Genomic DNA, 24,199 nt, shown 5'->3' with positions numbered 1-24,199 from the left:
ATGGACACATAACAACTATATGCAGTACCAAAAGATGCTGTGGTGTTTTTAAAGCAAACATACACCGTTTTGTTGTTGTTATTGCTAAATAAGAGAGCTAGCTTTCAGGAAGCGCAAGTAAGAGATGCAGTGCCATTGATGACAGCTATGTTTTTAACTTGATTTGGTCATTCAAGTTTGACATACAAATAAAATGTAGGCTAATGACATGAACAGCATGAATTGATGAATGCTATTGCCTATAGTTGCATGTTCAGCTAGATTGTAAATGTGTGTGTTTGTGTGTGTGCGTCTGTGTTTGCGTGGCACCATGAAAACAAAACGTTTTTTTTGACAACCATATGTTGTATGCAGCCCCGCTAGTCTAAATGTGGTATTCTGGTTAATATGAGTTAAGCAGTAAAATCCAGCCATTTGTATCTATATCAGACGGCGGCCATTTTGCCACTTGCTAATATCAGAAGGTGGCCATTTTTCCACTTGCTGTCGACTGAAGATGACATCAATGTTGCTCAGATCTCAGGTAACAACTAATCACAGCGCAGCTTCAGAAAACAGGTGAAATCTGATTGGTCGTTGCCTGCAGACCTGAGCAACTGTGATGTCATCTTCAGTCGACAGCAAGCGGCAAAATGGCCGCCCCCTGAGTTGGATAAAAACGGCTGGATTGTGCTGCTTAACTCGTATTACAAAAATGTAATATTAATCAGAATGTCGTGTTTAGACTAGTGAGGTCACATATAAAATATTATTGTCGAGAAATTTCTAAGGTTGACTTCTACTTTAACATATACCGTATATCAGACAAAAAAAATGCCGATGATGTTTCCAACTGTAATCACAATGACCAATTTGGGGTATCAATGTGTTACGAAGAAATAGGTGACCAACTATTTCACATGATTGTTCAAGCCAAATGAAAAGATCTTTTGCAGGCTTTCAGACATAACAATACAATTAAATTATGATTAATAATAATAATGTGCGTGCTACCACTAAACCCCCAGCATTGTTTCTCCCATTTTCATTTCCCTTAGGCTGAAATGCAATTTTCCAAAGTAAATAAGTGGCCATGTACAAGTAATCATGTTGAATGCTCAGTTAACAGCCGACTTTATGACATTGTTTTTGTAAAGTATCTCTACTCGGATAATGCATCTCCACCACAATAAAAACAACTAAAACAGTTTTGGCATTGTGTATAATCCTTGATGTGCCTTTTTCAAACACTATGGACATTACAACCAACACTTCTTTCAATTAGAAATATTTCAAGATTGATGTCACAAAAGATTTATTTCAAACTCACCCGTTAATGTGGGCCAGACGATCAAACAGCACGACTGCAAAGATCATGCAGCGTTCAGTGTGGTCACTGTTGTGTTGTTTATATATTATTTAATCATGTAGTCAATCAATTGACAGTATTTCATTCAACTGTTTATGTATAGACTATTCATTGATACGTGTGGTTTTATTTCCACATTCACATCTGCATCTAATGTAATATACAGTTTCTCATTCAATTCAGTCTCATTGAGTGACGTAAATAAGTACATTGATATTGGATTTTTGCTTCATTATGTTCTGGTTAACATTATATACTGAAGATGATTCCTAATTTGGATATACCGCACTCTACATGACTGTAAAAACTCAACTCAGGTAATGCTTCTATAGTTCCATCCTCTGTGCTTTGCGAGTACTAAATAAACACTTCCTGCTATTGTCTGTCAGACACAAGCACAATCTGTTACGCTCCGCAACAACGCACGCACGCACGCACGCACGCGCGCACGCTAACAGAAACACACGACCTCTGTGCGGCTTCTGGGCGGCACTAACAAGTTACGGGAGGTTGATACGTCAGAGCAACTGTGCCGTCTGTGAAAAAAGTGAGCTGAAGGGAGTGATTAGACGACGAGAGAGGGCGAAAGGAGAGAGAGAAGAGCTCGTTGCGCTCACATGAAGGCGAGCGCGATTTGAGACATTTGAGAGGCGGTTGTGTCAAGCGGTTGAGTCACTTCAGCACCACTCCCCTGTCAAAGCGGGATCTGGCGGCTTCTCACACAGACTGCTGCCACTCTGATTGACTTGACTTGAGGAACCTCCAAGCTGGTAGGAAATATTACACAATTGTTTTGTTTTTTAACTCACAAATATGCTCATTCTCCAGTATATTGCCTATGCCCATCGTTTATGCTCTGTAATGTGATTAGTGGACGTTTTGGCTCATAGTTTTGCTGATGTGAGAAACTTTGTGAAACCATTTCAAAACATTTTGTGTATTGGTTGTATTTGTTTGGTTTTGGAAGTGATGTCCTTTAGGACGGGGAAGGGGAGAAAATTGGAAACAGAGCCGCCCACCCAAGAGAGTGTCCACTCAAATTTTTGCAAAAAAAAAGAAAAAAGAGAAACAGAACATTGAATGCAGTGCTGAGGGAGACCAACATATAGAGATGAAAACATGGAGGCTGTACAGTTAAAGGCCGGAAAGAGGCTGGGAGTACGGAAGTAGTTGTCTCAACACCAGATACCTCATCTTTCAAGCAAGGAGCATTAAAAACAGGATTGAGTTATCCTGCATATTGTTTTTCCAGATGAAAATGTATCTTTTACGGAAGCCATCCCCCTCCTGCCTTATAAATCAAATTTCCGCCATATAACATGCTAAGAATAACTGATCGTAGTTCTGTGGTTTGATGCATCACCACCATGAACCGGTGGAACTCTACCAAATGACAAAAACAGAATTATAATAATAACAGCTATAAAAATATGTTTGAGCTTTTGAAATCCGACTGCGTTGAAATGTATCAACATGAGTTGGAGACATTTCTGTTATGAGACTCATGGATTTGATGTTATTTGCTTAATTGAGTGTGGATTAGTGAATATTTTCTTTGAACAATATTTTTTGAAGGTATCTATATATCTATTGCGGTTAATGGTTATTCACCTACTGAATACTACTGAATGCAGTGACGGTATAATGATGCATTTACAAGGTGGACATTCCGTCCTGTTTTATTAACGAATGACAACTGACAGATTGCCCACCTCTGTCGATCCTAGTGCAAAAGAAAGCGATGACGGAAGTGTGGTTAAAATAGCATGACGGACTGACAGACTGACGATTACAGTTTGGTTCGGCTTGAAAAAAAATGACAACGATGATGGACGGGTACCCAAGGACCTGACGAATGACGCCAACCTCTGTTTACTAGTAAAGTGTCTTAGCAATTAAAATAATTTATTACAAAGGCAGTTGCTGAGATATTTTTAACTACTTTTATTTTATTTTAATGAGTGTTTATCAACGTTTAAAAAAAAAAGTAACTTCCTTTAATAGATCTCAAGACGGTAATCGATTTCTTGCCATGTTTGCTGTAGGACAGCCTCAGCATCAGTTTCACATCCATCAACACAGTATCTGAAACACAACATTTTAATGTGACTACAAATTTTAATGTATACTGATTAAGATAAAACAAATCTGGTTAAGATATCTCATCAAATGCCTTAGATTTTTTATTTATTTTTTTAAATACTTTATTGACACCCTGTACATTTGTCTGGTTTGCAAAGGTCAGAGAGCAGCAGGTTAAGAGACCAGTCAGGTGGACGTAGCTTTTGAGGGCATAACCTCTGACTCATACAAGCATTTTGCGAAGGGCACTTTAACACCAGTGGAAGGGTTCAAGTGTGTTTTAGTTTTAAAGGTGTACACCTGTATCCCAATGCACAAATATCTCGATTTTTATGGTAAACACATTTTTAACCATCTTCTTCAGCCAGTTTTCTTTGGAAGACTAGAAATACTATACTCGGGTACAATTAACTCTGTGGATGGAGGACCAAGTGTCTCTAAGTATGCATTGGTCTGGAGAACATCCCTCATAATAGCAGTCTGAAGTCACATGACCATGGATTTCGGGTTTAAACAATCCCGATTCTCTGTGTAATTCAGGTAAAACATCATAATAAAAATGGTAAATATTAAAGTACCACCCCCTGGTGGAAAAAAAGCTTCACTGCAGGAATCTGATCTCATTTGAATGTGGCTGCCAAGGGAGGTGTAATTGCACAAGGATAGACTGTCAGAAGGATTTTGTCATGGTGGAAGCCATTGAACTAAATATTTGTGGATCTTTTTTTTCTGTCCAGTCAAGGAAACTTGGACATATCCTAAATGTCAAAGATATAATTGTACCTTTTCCGCACTCATCTCTGTTTACACGATCATCCAAGCCTCAATGTGGTACGGTCGTGTATATGCCACTGGTATATGATTTTCTCCGTCATATTTGCGTTGTAGATCCTTGACTGCTTTTTAGATTAAATCAAGATTCATTGAATTTTACAATGAAATACTGTAGGTTAGCATGCCATGAAATGTTTGTTCAGATATTTGAGTGATTTTTAGAGGCCACAATACAGACCTACTCAAAGAGGTGCATAGCTAAAAGTGACTCTTTCCATCCTCACAGTCAGTTTCCAGAGAAACACGACGAGCGCCGAGTGCTATCTGCCCCCCACCGCCGCTTACTTTATTTTGTTTTGCCATTGGGCGTGGAAAGGCTTTTGAGGCTAGCCACCACTGTGAGAAGCCTTTGCTACCTTCATGCTTCAACATTACCACGCAGTCAGTCACATATCATTTAGATTTATTGCACATGATAAAAAAAAGAAGTTATGCCCTGTTCTGCTGGCAACCACCAAGGCATCCACCAACTGTTTATTTTAAGAATATGATTTGTGGAGGCGTGCTTAATTGTTCTATGTCTTACTATTAGCCACTCACTGTTCTTCTATTACCCTTTCTGGCAATCTGCCCTTCAAGCGCTGCTCCCTCCATCAACGTATTGCCTGACTGCATTCCTCCCATTCCTACTGGCTTCCTGTGACTCGAAGAGGAGTAAGCCCTACTGGCCACATAACTCCACCTTGAAGTCGTTCCCACCACGTGTTCCATATGTCTATTCTCTCCTCTTTATTTGCAAACTCAGCCTATTTGAATGGCTTAAAAAAAGAGGAGAACAAATATTGGGACACACCTATTATTAACTTTGGGAGACTTGGGGGAGAGTCCGATGACATGAACCCGTATCTTGAATGATTATCTGTCTGAAAATTCGCTTCATATCAAAATAACTGCTGTTTTAAGACAATAAGATTTTTTATTCCTCGAGGCATTTATATATTTTACTTTCAGGCTTTGAGACAGCCTCTCTCAATATTTACACACGCTTTCTGAGGCAAATCCATTTTCTAGTTCATATGTCTGAATATTAGCCTGACACGCATTATTGCGTCAGCCATATTGTTGATTTAACTCATTCACTGGCATTGACGCCTATAGATGTCAAAAATTCATTTTAATTAATTAATTTAAAAAAAAATTCTACTTTGGTTAATGGTTAAAGTATGAAAACCTCGAAAAAATAGTTTATTGCACATTCAGAACAGATATAAAATTTGTTAATAATCGTGAGTCATGCAATTAATTACAATAAAAAATGTAATCACCCGACGGCCTTAATTTTTAATAATCTTTTTTTTTAATCGTGAGTTAACTAGTAAAGTCATGCAAATAATTACAATTACAATTTTTAATCACTTGACGCCCCTAATTTTGAATAATCTTTTTTTTAATTGCGAGTTAACTAGTAAAGTCATGCGATTAATAACAATAAAAAAAATGTAATCACGTCTATAGTCGTCAATGGCAGTGAATGAGTTAAAGGGGCATAACAAGTGGAGCGAACTATATGGTAAGAAAAACATTGTAGTCAAAATTTGTAGTATCAGCAAAACCAATGCCAAGAGGTCATATTCTTTATATTTCACTTTTAGTGTTCACATAAATCAACACTTACCAAACCCAAAGAACAGAAAAAGATCATGCTCAGTGTCTAACAATTATCGTTCAATTTGGAAGAATTGCCATGAAATTCAATTTACTTGAACATACAGTAATCTATCAGTATAAGCTATCTCCAATTTTTCAGGCCACAGTCGACCTCATGACTGGAAGGACAAGCTGATGAGACAATGATGTTTTCTAACTCGAGCTATCATTTTCCCCATAAAGCAATTGAACAGCACAATGGTTAATCTTATGATGTCCGGGGTCAGTCTGGGTCAAATTAAATCAAATACGGGCTCAGTTCACTGTCGTCCATTGTTTGTGGGTTACAGTGATGTGAACATTTGTGGCCATCTAAAAACCAAACAACATAGCTCGTCACACAAGTAAAATTATCATGAAAATATCTATGAATATTTTCAGGTCATACCAGATAATATCCAAATATGACCACTACATACCAGTTGCTAAAAGAGTAACTTTTTTTGTTGTTGCTCCCATGTGTTCATGACTGTCTTGTGAAAGATACGAACGCCTGTGTTGAATGTATTTTAAATTAAAAGTCCCAAATTGATTATTTATTTTTGGTTGCACCACATGATAATTCATATAATGGGCATCATGAGACAAACTTATCCGCCGGTGACCGATATACTGAAGCAATGAGTGGTATGTTAAATAGCGGTATGTTATATTTTAACATATAGTTAATGTTTACATTAAGGTTATTGCAGTTGAAACACTTACGGTTAAAGAGAAAGTCAACCCGACCCCAAAATTTCTTGACAATATGTTCTATGCAGCCCCACTAGTCTAAATACAAAATTCTGGGGTTAATAATGTGTTAGAGGAATACGAGTCAAGCAGCAAAATCCAGCAGTTTTTATCAATATCAGAAGGCTGCCATTTTGCCACTTGCTGTCGAGTGAAAATGACATCACAGTTGCTCAGGTAACAACCAATCACAGATCAGCTTCAGGAAACAGGTCAAGTCAAGTCAGCTTTATTTATATTGCACCTTATTATGTAACGAAACAACTCAAAGTGCTTTACACACACACACAAGCACGCACGCACACACACAAAATGTGAGCTGTGATTGGTCATTGCCTGAGCGTGGAACTGTGATGTCATCTTCAGCAAGTGGCAAAATGGCCGCCCCCTGAGATTTGCTAGATTTTGCTGCATAACTCATATTCCTCAAATGTAATATAATCAGAATGTCACGTTTAGACTAGCGATGTCACATAAAACAAATTATTGTCAAGAAAAGTTTAAGGTTGACTTCCCCTTTAAGTACTATAATACTGTATTTCATATATACTAAAAACATCCACTTTAAAAAATGACTTAGCTCAAATAAAGTGGACAACACGCATATTGATTTTTAATATCTTAACTAATTTTCCAATTGTGAGCAACCCCTCACATGACAAGGCAAAAATGTTTCTAGATGACCAACATAATACATCACACATATAATAACAATATTTCTTCCACGGATAATTGTGAGTCTCGTCCACCAAACCAGATGTCTGCCATAGTACCAGACGGCCTGAAAATACAAAGAAGAGATCAGAGTGGTAGTAAAACAAGCTATGCTAACTGTTAGCATATCTGGAATTTAACTACACTGCAGTGGCAAACTCTTCTCCTTGTCATTTTTACTGTGATTAGGGAGCACGTTATACAAACAATCAACACAGCCAGCCCAATTATAGCTGTGTGTGTACCCTGTTTAAGCAAATAAACGCCTCACCTCAAATAGAACATCTCCATTGAGTGACACCCCCCCCCCCCCCCCCCCTATTTACTACAGCGTTCCACCGCAACTCGTAAAGAGATGGGACCAAGCTATGTGACAAATAGTGTGACATAATGAGCAGGACTGCAGTAATCTCGCTCATTAGTACAAATAAAGGCCTTCCTTCAAATAAATGCCTTGTACAATGCAGTTGAGTAACCAAATGCCACTGCTTGAGAAATGCTTTCATTATACACTGACTGCACAATTCCTAAAGTACACTTACCCAATCTAATGACATCATTGTGAACACACCATAACCTGCCAAGTAGGTGTGCACTTAATTATTCTGAAAAGGCGTTTCTATTTTGTTGGCAATGGCAACCTTATTTGGCAGCACGCTAGGGATAAAATATTCTTGACAGATGTTACTATACTAAAATAAAAAAGAAATAGTACGAGTTTGTCAACTTTAATGAGTTAAGATTGTAGCCTACATGTTGAAACAAAGAACGCACCCACGCAATTTGAGCACGCCTAGTCTCACACTTTAAGCCCTCCCAGTGGTGTCACACTCAAGGTGAGACTGCATGCGAGTGTTTAGCGACTGCGGCCGCGTTTCTAACAACAATTTAGTCACTAAATTGGACTCCAAGTTAGCAGTAACCGCGTTGGACTAACCTGTTAAGGCAGTTAATGAACAACAAGCAGTTTATTTAGCAACGAGGATGGTTAATCAGGTTAACATTTCGTTTTGTTTCTGTTGCGTGACATGATACTTTAACCTTAAATACGTCATTATGAGGTGCGGTGCTTGCATTTGAAAAGTTTTGTTGTGCAGACTTGAGGTCAAAGGGGAGCCCCACGTAGGCGAAACAAGCCATCCTTTAGCTGCATAAACTTTTGCATCCTTGAAAGACCAGCAAACAAAAAAAAAGTGAAATCTACATTAAAAAAAAAGGAAGAAACGGAAAAGGATTTTAAACCAAATATTAGAAACGTGCATTTTATTTTCAGTTATTTCATTTGTCCAATTACTATCTTTTCTTCAACCCACTGATGTCAAGCTGAAAGTCTGTATTCAGCTGCATCTGAAAATCATTTCATTTAAAATTCATTGTGGTACTTCACACAACCGGAACCAACAATTCATCTCTGTCCAAATGTTTATAAACTGATACGGTACAGTTTACCGTTGAATAATGGCAAATATTTACAGCTTTTAAAAAGTGGATCGTCACGCTTTATAGGACAGGTATTAAAGTAAGGAAGGAAAGCAGAGAAGTGATTTTTAACAAAGGAAGGATGCTGGTTGGAGGGAAGGAAGGAAGGGGAACGAAGGAGGGAAAGCAGAAAGGAAGGTCGGAGGGAAGAAAGGAAAGAGGAAACGAGCAGGTCTGAGGTGGAAGGAGATGAGGAAGGAAGACAGAAAAGCAAGTTTAAGGCTGGCTGCTAGAAGGAAGGAGGAAAGGATGAATGAATAAATAACAGATGTGACGGAAAAAGAAGGCAAAATTTAGAATTAAGCAGAGAAAATAAAAAACCTGACTGATGAAAGAGTGGACGTTGAAGGGGAAAATGAGTAAAGATAGGAAGAAAGGAAAGTAGAAAAACATTCAGTGATGGAAGAATGGAAGGAAGAAAGAAAAGTACACCATGTATGTACTGTATATATTAAACATTACTTACTACAATTTGAATGCTAGATGACAAAAATCACAAATGCTGTGACTGTGACTTTCCCCCCTCCTTGTTGGACCCTTAATAAAATTGGAATGTTTTGTGCTAGGCAACAGATGTTTGGTTGTGTGATGTCAGAAAGTCAGCTGTGTTGAATGTATTTACATTAATATGACAAAAGCTTTCACGTCACACTCAATAAGCCCCTTAGAATGAAAATTCGCACACATGTGCATAGTATTGATGCACGCTAACATGCATGAAGAAATCCACACCCACTTAGCAACACTTGATGGAATATTTGCTATGTTGTGTCCCTCTTTGGATGGATGAGGTCATGGTTTGGGTGCCATTACAGGGATTCAACTTACATTCGTTTCGTGTTGTGCTTGTCCAAGGATTTGACACCACGGCCTGCTTTCTGTTGCCTCTCAAGTTTCTCAGATCATGTGTTCCTCTGTTTATCTCTCATTAATGGAAGATATCATTAGTCCTTTGAACGACTTGATACAGTATCTGCCAGCGTGTGTGTGAAAGGCTGGACACGAATAATAACCAGTCTTTTTATTCAATACGGAGGGTGTCACCTTACCTGAACTGTTGTCCTTTTAACTTTACAAGTTGTGGTAGCCTCAAGGGTTGTTTCCTAGAGGAGGCCTCATGTGGCTAAAGATAAGAAATTGGCATTAGTACATCAGATAAAACAGTGTTTTTGTGTTTGTCAATGGCGTCATCAGTGATGGAAGTAGTGGATCACTGTCCTTCTTCTTTTTTCTTCTTCTCCTTTATCAGCGGTGGCAAATCCAGGTCCAGAAAGTCAAAACCCTCCCACAGTTTGGCTTTAGCCCTTTGTGCTAGCACGCTCCCTAGCTAGCTCTCCGTGTGCTCGGTTTCCTGCTAGAAAGCTAGCTAGCTAGTTAGCACAAGGAACTAAAGCCAAACAGTGGCAAGGTTTTTACTTTCTGGACCAGAATTTGCCACCTCTGTCCTTTATGCCGGAACAATTTTTTATGTGCAAAAGAGGAGTTTTGTGATGGTGGTTTGTACTGTGATGCATATTTATTGGAAAATCAGTTGGACCAAATGAGATTTGAGAAGCGATAGTCAGAGAGAAAACAGCAAAAACAAAACATAACAGACAAATAGCAATATTATAGACTCACATTCACATCTTACACACAAATAAGAGTTTTCAGTTAAAATACATGCCTCTTGCAGTTGTTTATAATTATTCATATATGGTGGGTAGAATGAAATAATATAATTCCTGTTATCCTACAACCCACTCAAGTTGAACTAATGAATGGCAGATGCTGCATATCCTTCGCAATATCCTCATGGCATGATTTTCACCGCCAAAGGGAGATTCATCTCTTAATTTAGTCATTACAAGAAGTGATTGGATTTATCAGTTCTTCTCAGGAATCAGGAAAAATATTTTTTAATCAACTTCATGTATGTAAGAGACTTACTGATTTTGAATGCTATTTTACATGAAACGGATAAATCAGGCATGTTACTTGTCACAGTTCTATCAACGACAAGACAATCTTCAACTGCATTTCTGCTTATCTTTACTGAAACTAAATGCACCACTTCCTGTGTCATCCTCAGTTATAATTCTTTGACACAGACCACCTGACAATATTCAACACATTGTCACCTGTTCCAAATGTATTTGTCACGTGAACTGGTAAATACTTGATAGCAAAGTTAAGCCAACTGTAAACCTCAGATAGTCATTGCAAGGTATCCATTTGTGGTGTGCGATTTATTACAACCTTTTCCCAGGAGAGAAACTTTACAAGTGTCCAGTGTTTGCCAATGTAATCCGCAGCAGCGTGCTGTCAATAAGCACAGTGTTCTGGACAGGCCACAGCACTAGATCACATTTCCTGTTCCTGATTTAAGATTTCAACTCATATGACTGTGATACACTCCTCAATACACAGAAATAGGACTACTTGTGTATTGTGTGCGGGAAACAAAATGAGAAGAATGAGCAATAACAACTTAATTCAAACAAAGTCAGCAGCTTTTTTTTTTAACAGCCAAAACTACCGGTAAATTAACCTAGTGATAATTGACCTAGTGACCTAGTATGAAAATCCATACAGGTAAAATGCATTTTAATCTCAGTGCCAAACTTGTAAAAGTCAAGACGTACTTTAAAGCAACAAAATAGTAATATATGTATATATATATTATTTATATATATATATTTTTTTTTTTTTTTTGTGGTACATTTCAAATGTTTCACGTACAGCTGCCAATGCTTTGTAGGCATACTGTGTAAATGTTTCTCCACAAGATGCAACATTGTTGTAAATGAACGCAAACACTACACCCATGTTGTCATCTGCCATGTTTGTTTTGGTTATGACATACTCGCACCTGCCCAGTCTAATCTCTCACCTGCAATCATTTTAGAATATATTTTATGTAGGGATGGGCCGATACCAGCCTTATTTTAATCTGTACTCGTGACGATCAGTCGCCCTCTAGTGACCATTTTACAATCAGGAATTAGAAATTAGAAATTAGAAATTAGAGGAATAGAAGGAAAGGAAATATACTATATTGTGATTTATAGGTCTTTCTTTTAAAATGATCTGTCGTTTTTGGGGGATGAATTTGATCTATTAGTGGTATTGGTAACTAGTATCGGTGACTATACTCATCCCTAATTTTTATGCAAGTCTGGTTTACTAGTTTGTGTTTTCAGGTTCTATAAATGCTCTTATGCAAACAAATATCCAAAAAACAGTTTTCATCTGTTTTCAATCAAAAACAGTCTTGTGTAAACAGCACATCCGCCGAGGATGACGGTGGTAAAAATAAGGATACTCTTTTAACAATCGACAGTCTGTCTGTGTTGTGAAAAATCAATTTAAATCCTACTAAAGAGCATGCTAGCTTGTGACATTGTATCACGCTCACACTAGCTGACAGAAGCTTACCTTGCTTACCCTGCACAGCCTCAGGGACAGAAAATCAGGAGACTTGTGACTCATGTCAGTTAAAGAACGTGGCAGGGACTGTGCAGACCGCACACAGCATGTGAGCAATGAAAAGAAAAAGCTAACTTCGCTTTTGCTTTGACGTGAATTCATATTGCACATATTCATCCAACTTTTTTTTTGTGTTCTTGATTCGTCTTAATCTCCAGTAGATTGAGGAAATCATGTAGGCCTATTTAGATAAATGTTTGTGAAAAAGGTTAAACGTGGAAAAATAGACAGAAGAAAGTAGTAGAAATGTACTCTACCTCTAATCATCTAACTGTGTGGCTAAAATTCACACAAACAAAACAAGCACTTGTGGGGACGTTTGCTTTTTAATGCACTTGATGCCACACGCTCATAACAACAAATGCACTGCCTACTGCTATTAATACGTCACCACACACGCTTGCATGATTGCACTCTGCGATGTGTGCGCAGCAACAGGTGACGCTAAAAATAATCAGCAATAGACTGGTCCCTTCAAAAGAAACAAAGGGCTTCTATTAAGGGCACTATTAATACACTGACGTACAGCATTGCTCACGCACATGCACCTTCAACTGTCGCACTCTCCAATCCTACATATGCAAACACAAAGACCTGCTGTGTACACTCAAAAGAAGCAACTGCAAGCTATTAATATCTTGGCAGGCATAGGGTGGACACACACACACACACGTACGGATGCACACATTTGGAGATTGATACTCCAGCTGCTCGGAAGCAGAGGGACAAAATGTCCCCGACAGCTGTGCATTCCTCTTAACGTAAGAGTGGAGGGGTGGGCGGGAAACAGAGGAATTGGTGGCAAGTAGGAGGAACTGGTAAAAGTGGGCATTATGGTGACGCAGGTAAACTTTCACAAGTCAATAAGAGGCAAGAACTGTAGTCATTTGGGAGTATGATTATTATTATCGTGGCTGTAGGTTTGTGGAAGTCTTCTGCAGAATCTGTTTCAAATATAACGGTTACTTCATTTTGATACGGCTGATGATTTGGATTGAGCTCTTTTCGTGACTCTTATAAGAAGATGCATGAGGTCACTGATGATGAAGTGGTACATTCCGCTGACTTTTGTGCAGGCCGAGTGGGTTTAATTCCCCCTCAGTGATGATGTGGATGGTTGGTTGACTGTATATGATGACTGACACGCAATTCAACGTCAAATCTGCTTTTCGACCAAGGTGTCAGCTCACCAAATGAAAGGATAGCAAAATGTGCAGATGCACCAATGAAATGTATCCAACTCAATGCCCCCATTTGAGAAGCAACTTTCTAATTTAGTAGGCCATATTATTCATTAATCAATTTATTTATTTACACGTTAATCCTGAAGCAAAGCTTTTATGAGCAATTGAATGAACAATTGTTTTTATTTTTTAACAAGAGATTTTATTTCTTAAATTCACCTTCAACAAAATATTTTCTTGTTTTTTCTTCTCCTAGGAAAAAAAATAAACTGTATTTTCTTGCATAAATGCAAAGCAAAATGGATTTTTAAAAAGTAAAAAATATATGATCTACTCGGGCTGCTCGATTTGGAAGAAAATATTAATCACATTATTTTAGTAATAATTGAAATTACAGTTAGGACAATCATTTATTTTTTAGTACAAAACAATAATTATTAAGACAAATAAAGTTCTTTGAAACACTATAATTATGCAAGTTCCTTTTGGATGAAATCATTTTTGTTAAATTAGCTTTTTTAATTGTATTTTTATTTTTGAAGGTGAAAATGTACACATTTAAACAACTCAAACAACTCAAAATTTGTATTAATAATCTTTCTTTTTGGACGGTTATGCTGATTTTGGAATTGTGGAGTGTAATAATTGTAATTGAATTACACAGCCCTATTATCTACTGATATGTAATTTGAGACCACGTATCATACCGTAATTAATTTCCATTTCCAGTTCTGTTTAGCGAGTATATTTTCCCTCATTAACTTGCCAGTTATTTTGTTGTTCAAAGTTGGATGTTCTCCATGTTAACGTGGTTCCAGCCAGAGTCAGACATTTGTGAAAAGTGGAGCCCTTAATTCAGTTGTTAAATATGTGCTAGCTGTGTCAGACTCATGTTAGCTTAACAATTAGCATGGCTTCTCCAAGTTTCCTCATCATCCCTTTGCGAGAAGAAAGTAGGTGATGATGACTAACTCAGCAGCGTGTCTGCATGTGTTTAGCCACCCTAGTAGCCAGCGAAGCTTGTTGCTAGCTAGCTGGTTGTGGCATAAGTAGCACAAAGCTTGCCTCGATTGCCATCGTCCCTTACGTAGGTAATGTAAGTGCGTCAACATGCGTACCTATAGCCCAGCTTTTTGCGCGGTACGGAACAATTTCAAAATCTGTGATTCTCAGTTTTGCTATTTGAGGCACAAAATGAAAATTTTGACAACGCAAACTGCGATGCCAAACCACTTGAGACCTAAATGGGTGTGCTTCTGTCATATCACTCATACAAACTCACTACGGGGTTGCTAATCCAAGCAGGTTCAAACCTCAAGTGCTGTACAGTGCCAGACTGTATGCACACAAATAGTAACTCTCACTTATCCTTAAAGCGTGACTTACTGACTGAACTCCATCCAATAACAGTGGCATTCGCTTCAACCCAACAATAAACAAAGCCAAATTTGTAGGCCACAATGTGGATATAAATACAGCTGACAGACATCTGCACTCTCAAGATGCAGCAATGAATGCGCCAGTAAATCTATTCAACCAAAATAGCAGCTTTTGCTTGCCTAAATGAACCAAGAGGATGTTATGGTGCAGACTAACTTTAGATACAGGAAGTGCGCATGTGTCTGTGTATGCGTGTGTGTGGCGTGCAGAAGGCCCACAGAAAGAGGATGGATGGTTGTGAAACAAATATGCCATTACAGAAACCAGAAGTTTGTCTCCTGTTTATTTTTAGCACCACAATGCTCAAAATGAGAAGAGAGAGAAACTAGTCGCACAGATCATTTCTAGATACCGTTATGGTTATTCATAAATCGCTTAAAGATTTAATCATGGCAAAAATAATGGTATTTTGTCTCATTTATATTATTTTAACTGCCGTTTGCAGTGATTTCAAACTGCATCATACCAAACTGTAAAACAAAACAACAACAAAAACTCCAATACACATACTGCAGTGTTGAATTTATACCTTGTTGACTGAATATCAGTAGAAAAAAGGACTTTCCAGTGTTTTCTTTCTTTCTTTCTTTTTATTTATTAATTTATTTGTTTTCTGCAAAAACAGTGTTTAAACAGAAATTAATTCAATGTTTATAAATGCTAATTTAAAGGGAAACCGATTTATGTATGAAGTACTTCTTTGTAGCATGATTTTAAATAAAAAATGAAGTCAAGCTTCTCTCTCTCTCTCTCTCTCTCTCTCTCTCTCTCTCTCTCTCTCTCTCTTTCTCTCTTTCTCTCTCGTACTCTCTTGTAAAAAGTGTCATTGAACATCCGCTACTGTAGGTGGCAGTGGCGCTCTCATTGTCAGAGTATGCCCCGTGAGTAATAGTTTTAGGTTGTTGTTGTTTTTAATCACGCTAGGTAGAGCAATGAACAAACCCTTAAAAAGACACCATGGAAAAATATTTAACAAGAATGAAAAGGAAAGTTATTATTTGTTATAATTTGATTCATATGTTTATTTCCTTAATGTTAATAAATGCTATGCAGAGTTGTACTTATGACAATTTTATAGACAAATCATGCTACCTGTAGAAGAGTTTGGTGGGCATGAAATGTTTTCTTCTTACTGGGGGGTGTAACACAAAACAATTGAGAACCACTTACCTAAAACATTTAAAAAACAGATTACATGCGTTCATGCAGGTAAATCCTGCTACCCCGCCTACGCCAATGACTTGGCCTCTTTGTTTCTATTATTACATTATTTCCTTGTACACCACATGACTATTGACCTTCTTGTGTTGCCTGACAAGATATTATTACAGTCTGTGATTTTAGATGAGATTATCTTTTCATCTATTTTCTCCCGTTTAAAACAAATAAGAGGCGGGCTACAACCTGAACGGTCATTATTCAAACATACAGTACATTATTGGAAACACGGGAAAAGCATGCACAGAAAGGCCGACGTTGTAATATGAAACGGAAATCTTTTGAATTCGAGGCAGATGTGACAACCATCTTTTTGTTACTTATTAAATTCCTCACAGATTCAAATGATAGAAATAAATTCCCCACAATTTTTCTCACTACACTAATGTTGCTTATGTGAACGCTGTCCTTCACAAGAGCAGAAGTGAAACCACAATGCTTAAATGCGCATTAGCATGTACTGTAAATCCTATTGGTCTCATTAACTCCCTTTATTATTCTGCTGCGTGCAAGCAGCGTGTGAGGGACTTTTGCAAACGCGAAACACCCTCACAGAGATGATTATTTCACTGTGAGTCAGTCTGACTTTTGGGAACTGGGCCCAAATGGTGGACTCTGAAACAAAGAAATGGACTCTGAAACAAAATGCCGTGAGGAGCAATATGTACTGGAACCTTCGGATGTTTGTTTGCTACTGTTGTCCATTGGTAGTGTTGTGGTTCACAGAGCGGACTTACCTGCAGTTGTATCATTATAGTTCATTCACAGGTGTCCACCTTGAGAAAAATAATGCTTTTTCTTTTGTTTGAATTCAGTATGTAGAACATCTTTTTTTGTCCTCATTTTAATTTCAACAATAGAATATGTCCCACTGTTGTATATCAGTAAAAAGATTGTCTCTCTTATGACAAATATTGAGCAATATTGTCAGTTGCAGTCAAATGCAGGCGCCAGGCGTATAGGCTCGGTACATTTCCTGCTTCCATGTAACTCATTCAACTTCCCATAGTTGATGTCATGTTGCTCCTTCCCCTTTTAAAACACTTGTGGTTGCAGCCAAGTAGTGCTCTTCACTTTGCCACAATTGCTTTAAGACTCAAATGATCAATTCTGCTTAATCAACATATTTCTTTGTGATTAATTAATCAATTGATGATGCCTATCTTTTTCGGTCACAAGTTCCATTTTCTTAATCATGTTCACCTTAAGGAGCCACAAAATATCCTGCAGACCACAAATGGCCCGTTTTAAAGCCGATTTAGTCTGATGCTCTAAGTCTACATGTACTTGTTTCCCCATAAGCAAATAAATACATAATAATAATAATAATAATAATGTCTTCTTCTTTCTGTTCCATTCCACAGTGGATGCCATCAACAAAGGTCCTTCACTACCCAAAAGTGGGGAGCAGTCCATGGACCTAAGTGTCTCCCAGAGATTGGTTCATCCAGGCAAAGATTCGGCTATGCTGGCCCCCCACCGGCCCTTATTCCTGGGAGCCTTTAACTCTCAGCCCTGCTCCCAGTTTCCTTACCAACAGTTGCAGGTATGTACAAAAGTACAAACCTCATTATTGTTATGGAGTGGCATTGTTTTTCATGGACCACTCATTGGTGCTGGAGTCAAATTGTGAATTTGCATAGTTGGTTTCATCATTCTCCTTCTTTCAGTATAACACTGAACAAAGGCAAAGAGAGATGGAGGCTGAGAAGCAAGAAGAGCTACAGCAGCTAATACGAAAGAGTAAAAATGAACAAAGTGAGTATCTCATGTACAATATTTATCCAGAGTGTTCTATTCTATTCTGGTGAGATTGTTGACATTTTCTTTATCTGAGTCATAGATCTCTGTACGTTTTAATAAAAAGGGGATTTCCAGCAGTCCTGTAACCATTTTGCTGTCCGATTCTAAGGAAATTACGTGAATGCAAAAACCGACATCAAACCAGCCGGCTTGTTTCAGGAAACACCTCGAGCTGTACCCCATACAGGAAGACAACTTTTGACGCTGCCATTCGTACATGTTACCGCTTGCGTCATCGTTCGGAAGAAACATTGCAGATTGTACTCGATTTGTCAATTTTCCTTGTAATGTTGCGTAGTGGAGAAGTGTGGCAGAGCGAGGAGTCTGGTTGACCTGACGGTACAATTTTGAAGAGTGCAGAATTTCAAAGAGAGAGAAAAATATGCACTATAGTAGTAGTATTAGCAGAAGAGCTTGTGATTTAAAACTGGACTAATGGAAGACACCCATGTTACAGTTCTATGGGTCAGGTGGTGCACTCCTCATTCCGACGTCTTAATGTTGTGGTGCTGTTGACCTGCAGGTGCTGTAGCCAGTCCACTGGTGAAACAGAAACTCAGAGAGCACATCATTATGAAGAGCCAGCCCACCCATGACAGGGTCAGCCCCAAACATGGCAGTCCTACACCAGGATACGGGTTTGTCATAACAAAAACAAAACAAAGCCCTATTACTGCATTTTTTTTTAACTGAATTTGTTTCGGTTACCAAGGCACCCACTTCCAGACATGTCCCCAAAGTCTCAGCCGTCACCCAGTGACATCCAGCGTAAGGAGCTGCGGAGAACAGGTGAGGCATTGTTCCTCTTTTGTTCACACCTTGAGGTGAAAAAAGCGACGAGTGCTTTTCCATTTAAGCTGTCTTTGTATTTTGTCAACCAACAACAAGAGAATGAAAAAGTGATAAAGGTAAGGATAAAGGCCGTGAAACGTCATGCCTGCAGGGCCAGAAAGAGAAAAAGAGAGAGAGCAAAATCTCCCAAGTCATAAAAACAACAGTGACAGTGAGGCACAAAGACCAAAAGAGTTACATAACATTGACTTAGGTATGTGTAAAATGAACTGTGTGAGAGTCCAGAGCAGGTTTGTCTCACCGTGAGAATGGCAGGAGGAGTGGTTAGAGCCTCTTGCACACGTCTGAAAGCACACTAAGCACTACGTCTTTAATGGGATTATTTATTTGCTTTATTCCAAATCTTGTTCATGACCTAAGGACAATACAAAACAGCCTAGCATATTTTCAGAACCAGATACTGGTTATTTTTTATTTATTTGTTTTGTTGGTGGGGTGGAGTGTATTGGATTCTCAGCCAACTAAATATTGTATTCTCTTGACATGGTTCAGATATTTTCTTTGCCCCACTTGAGCTGGTTAAAAAAAACAAAAAACATTTAAGTTATAAGCTTTTCTTTGTGCGTGTCTGTAGTCTTGCTACGTCTTTCATTTCTGTTTCTTTAGGCTGCAATTCGTGGGCTAAATATATACGCATGCATGTGAGAGTTGTGTTGTGCACGTGTTTCCTTGTGTGTTTATTTCAGTTTTTTTGTTTGCATGCAGTGTCTGAGCCAACATTGAAGTGGAAGTTAAAGAAGCTCATCAGCACAAGACCAAACCCATTGCAGAGAAAGATCAGTGCCCCTCCTGCTGTCAAGCACAGGACAGAAACTCTTGGTAGAGTATTTGCAGTCAGACGCTTCTTGCTTTTATTCTCAAGTGATCTTTTCTTTTATGTACAGTACTTCGTTTTTGTACACTATTGCACTAAAAGACTACACTGGCCAACAGCAAATTTTCATCAGAGATGGCCTAAATATATTTTTTAACGCAGATTTTAAAAAAAATGTCGTGACTTTTTTCTAGCATATCAAGTTTTTGTTGTTGTTGATATTTCTGTGGGTTTAAAAAATAAATAAATTTGACCTATAAAAGCGAAACCCAACCTTTAATTTATAAATATTACTGTAAATAAATAAATAAATAAATGAATAAATATATTTATTATTATTATTATTAAAATCTGATGTGGTACAGAAAAAAAGCAAGGCCAGATTTGGAATAAAAACAAAACATTTTCTAAAAAAGTTTACTTGCTTCTCTGATTAAAAAGGTTTTGAAAATGTGTTGCTATTTTATCCATCCATCTTCTGTACCACTTCATCCTGTTGAGGGCCATGGGCATAGATACAAACACCAGATGTCTCGCCCGCACTGTGCGCCAATGTCAAGAAACGTGAGCGCAGGACGGCCATCTTGGGACAGGGCTGCTCCATAATTCTTAACATTACAGTCAATGGAGCACGTACCTTAAAATAACTGTAGATCGTTCAAATGTCCCAAAATTCTCAACAGATTTTCATTTTTGTTGTTAGATATGACACAAGAGTCGATACGAACAACTATTCCGCGTTTTAAAAAACAAAAAATTATGCCTGAATCATAGCCTCGTTAATAAGGTTGGTAATAAATCAATCCGTTTTTAAATCACAGCCTGTCTTAAAATGGCCGACCAATGTTGAAGTTGCTGATTACATCATGAGAAATCTACTGTTTATATATATCTATGGTCATGGGTAGGGGTCTATTCCAGCTGACCTTGGGTGAGGTTCAAGTACTGGTTGCCAGTCTGTCATGGAGCACTACTGCATAGACAAACAACCGTTTACCGCCACGCAACCAGTGACTTTGATCTATCACACACCATTTGATGTTTAAGTATATTTCCAATGTGGATCTTAGCAAATTTGGAGCGAGATCAGACACTGAGTTAACATGAATTCTGGCTTTCAGACTCTTCTCCCAGCAGCACCCCAGCATCAGATCGTAGCTCTCCCAATGACAGCCTGCATTCAGACAATGGAGGCCTCCCACTTGCTCAAGAGGTACCAACAGTACATTGCTCCAAATGATCTGAGTATGTGTATGTATAGTTAGAGCTACTAAATAATATGGTATCAAAGTACTTGTAGCATGAATGTACAGCATTTTGTAACTATTCTACTGATCAAAATGAACATATTTGTGTGATCATTCGTCAGGCACTTTGTAATCAATTTGTTCTTATGATTCAGGCACAAAGGCTTCTGCTGAAGGAGGGTCGATTGGCCAATTTCACTCTGCCCACCAACCCGACTGCCAGGCCCAACATTACTGCAGGGCTTCCTGCACAGGTGAGAGTGGCCATAGATTGTGTTAAATGTGTCAAATGTGTTTGGTCTTGTTGCCAGATGCATGAGTTAAGAATGTTTTCTTAAGAATAAAAGCTGATTCGGTCATTTTTTTTTCTATCCAGGTTGACCTGCGAGTAGCCAGGACTCTGGCAGTATCCGCTCTGCCTCAAGTCTATTTACCTCTCGATGGAAGTTTTCCATCTCAGGCTCACAGCCTGCAGCCTGTATTCTTACTGGAACCGCATACTGGGCTTGTACACTCGCAAGTCATCTCTTGTGAGTAATCGATGACTTCAGTAGTTTGTCCTACTGCAACAAAGAGCTCAACATTTGTCAATCTTCAGATATCATGTAACACACATTCACTCTGACATGCACACATACACATAAGGGGCTTGGTTTATTGATTGCATTTTTCCCATTGTTATTTGAAAAAGAAATGAGAATGTAAAAGCATTTTGCTCGCTAACTAGTCTTCATGACCACCTTGAGTAAAGATTTAAAAAATGGAAACTATGGAAGTAATTATTACAGGCCAGCTATTTTGTCTAGAACTTGTAGCTACAAGAGATCAATTACATTAAATTAATTGAAGTTACGTTTTTTTAATGTACATAATTAAAAAAAATTTTTTTTTAGTGCTGCATTGTACTATTATAAACTACAATCTACTGTGTTATAATAAAAACAAGGGCTCCTTCTAGTGGCCATTGTGTATTACTGCATTACATTCTTCAGCACTGTACAGTACTGTGAGCTTTTTTTTAGATGTCTTATTTTCCTTAATACAAATTCATTATTGTAACTGAATTCTACAATTTCATCATTAACTAATCTTACAATCTATTTTTTTCTGCCCCTCCTCGTTTTATTATTGCACAATATTCACAGATCAAGGTTTGAGTCCACCTGCTCTGCAACGGCGACCTCACTTGTCCTCCCCTACACGAAAGGAAGGCCTCACCATCTTTTCCTCCCACAAACCCTTGGAGCGAACACGCTCAGAACCTCCGCCCTACAGCCACTCGCCCCTTCCTCTGCATGCCAGCCTGCACTGTCACACTCAGCACCAGCTGCCTCAGCAATGTCACAAGAGTGGGCTGGAGAGGTTTAAGTTGAATTCGCTCCTCAGGAAGGTGAGCGGTTACAGATGCACACGCATGCATGTCACACTCAATGTTATGATTTGACACGAGGAATGTAAATTTCATAATACCATTAAGAATCCTCATCTGACTCAGATCCCATCAGAAGACATGGACCTGGAGGAAATCGGATCTGAGTCCGGGTCCATGTGCGGCTCTGAACCCGGCTCGGTTTGTGAGGACAGCAATCGCAGGAGACAGAGCTCTGCCAGCACTGACTCCGTTTATGACACAGAGTCCACGACGTCATCATGGGAAAGCCTGATTGAGACCTCACATTCCATCGGTCAGGTAAAATCCACTTATAGTGCAGAACATCGTTTTGTGTTTGCTGTGCCTCATCGTTGGGGTGCGAGATTATGAGATTTTTTTTCTTCTAATGCTTGAAATGCTGTAAATACTAAATAGAGCAACAAGCAATATGTTCTCTACCTTAAACATTCAGGAGGAATACTTGAAATTTAATTTTAATTGTGTGAGTGTTGAGCCTTTACACATTATGGTAATCTACATCACTAACTTTCACATTTTTAAATAAAAACCCCTTTTTGCTGCTATAATTTTTAAATTTTTGACTTATTTAAACCGTTCCAACTTTAAACAGTTCATCTTATCTCTACTGCATTTTTTTTTCAAAATTTCAAAGTAAATGCCCAAAAATATATATATTGTTTTTCTCCTCTAATCTCTACATTTTTTGACCGATTGCAGCTGTTACAGTTTTAAAATGTTCAGCTTATCTCAACAGCAATTTTTTTTTCAAAATTTTAATATAAAAGCCTAAAATTAAGAATTTTCTATTTTCTCGTCTAATTTCTACAAGTCAAACCATTCCAACTTTAAACTGTCAAGCTTATCCCTACACCAGATATTTTTTTCAAAATTTGAAAATAAAAGCCAAACATTAATTTTCTTTTTGTTTTGTTTTTCTTGTCAACTTTCTACATTTTTTTTTAAATCGATTCCAACTATTACAATTTCAACTTTTTCAGCTCATTCCAGGTCATTGTATATATCTTTTAATATCATTCACTATAATTCTAAATCATTCCAAAATTGTTCATTTAGCCTCTCAACCTTTACACGCAATTTCTCCAGAAATTTATAAAGAAAATACAAAGCAAAGAAAGGATGGACAAATCTTTCAACTGAATATACAGTACTGTACCCCCTTGAACATTTGTTTGAACAGAAGGGGGCGCTAAAGCCTTAAAAACAGCTGTAAATCCATTTAGACACATTTTCAACAGGCGCACCTTAATTGTCAAAAGTAGTTGTAGGATACGGGGGAGTGGAATTTGATTTGATATTTTATCTTTCACATATGCTGCCGTTCTATTCTTCTCTTTTTAACGCTTCACGTGGGAATCACAGAGGCAGTTGGTCCATCGATCAACGTATCACATGGACTCGCCTAACGTGCCCATCCTGATGTGGCCTCACCAGCCTTTGGTCCGAACCCAGTCCTCTCCAGCCTCCACCTCCCTGCCTCCGAATGCATCCACGAGCGTGCCTCTTTCTCTGTCCAGTCCTGCCCACGATGTCAAGCTCCGCTTCACCACTGGTGAGTTGCACAGAAAGAAAGCAAAACAAAACAACACTATTTATTCTTTCTCTGCCTGTTAATATTTCCATTTGAGTGGGAATGTTTGATGCCACTTTTTTTTTCAGACCGATACCAATTCGAGTATAGCAGTTCTTCTGCACCATGATTTAATGTTTCAAAAATGACCATTGACAGATTCAACACCTCTAAAACACTTCCCAGCTAAAAACTCTTGAATGGTGGTTTTGTTTCAAGGCTGTTAATGTTCTGCTGCCAAAACTCTGAGAATCAAGCTACCTCACAGCAAGTCCAACTGGCCTGTGCCATGTTTATTGTCCTCTGACTTGCACATGTGCATTGAAGTGGCTTTGGCGAGGAACTGGTGCGGGTTT

The 24,199-nt window shown here is 38.3% G+C and overlaps 1 protein-coding gene across 3 annotated transcripts in view; it reads left to right on the top strand.

Moving 5' to 3' along the window:
- LOC144056160 (histone deacetylase 7-like) overlaps window positions 1-24,199 on the top strand; it is a 56,219-nt gene that overhangs the window by 12,986 nt on the left and 19,034 nt on the right. The window contains exons 1-12 of one of the 3 annotated variants that reach the window (XM_077572665.1): window positions 1,902-2,118; window positions 17,511-17,692; window positions 17,817-17,904; window positions 18,473-18,587; window positions 18,662-18,738; window positions 19,507-19,620; window positions 20,737-20,828; window positions 21,018-21,116; window positions 21,239-21,392; window positions 22,008-22,252; window positions 22,358-22,552; window positions 23,636-23,825. In XM_077572665.1, the coding sequence (XP_077428791.1) occupies window positions 17,561-17,692; window positions 17,817-17,904; window positions 18,473-18,587; window positions 18,662-18,738; window positions 19,507-19,620; window positions 20,737-20,828; window positions 21,018-21,116; window positions 21,239-21,392; window positions 22,008-22,252; window positions 22,358-22,552; window positions 23,636-23,825 (1,501 nt within the window). In that variant the 5' untranslated portion in view covers window positions 1,902-2,118; window positions 17,511-17,560. Of the gene's footprint in view, window positions 1-1,901; window positions 2,119-15,794; window positions 15,810-17,510; window positions 17,693-17,816; window positions 17,905-18,472; window positions 18,588-18,661; window positions 18,739-19,506; window positions 19,621-20,736; window positions 20,829-21,017; window positions 21,117-21,238; window positions 21,393-22,007; window positions 22,253-22,357; window positions 22,553-23,635; window positions 23,826-24,199 lie in introns of those variants that run through there. The other 2 variants (XM_077572664.1, XM_077572666.1) reach the window with 2 other exon arrangements.

This window comes from Vanacampus margaritifer, chromosome 8, assembly GCF_051991255.1.
Source record: "Vanacampus margaritifer isolate UIUO_Vmar chromosome 8, RoL_Vmar_1.0, whole genome shotgun sequence".
Classification (NCBI taxonomy): domain Eukaryota; kingdom Metazoa; phylum Chordata; class Actinopteri; order Syngnathiformes; family Syngnathidae; genus Vanacampus; species Vanacampus margaritifer.
Note: the sequence above shows the minus strand (reverse complement) of the source record. Positions and strands in the feature narration are given on the sequence as shown.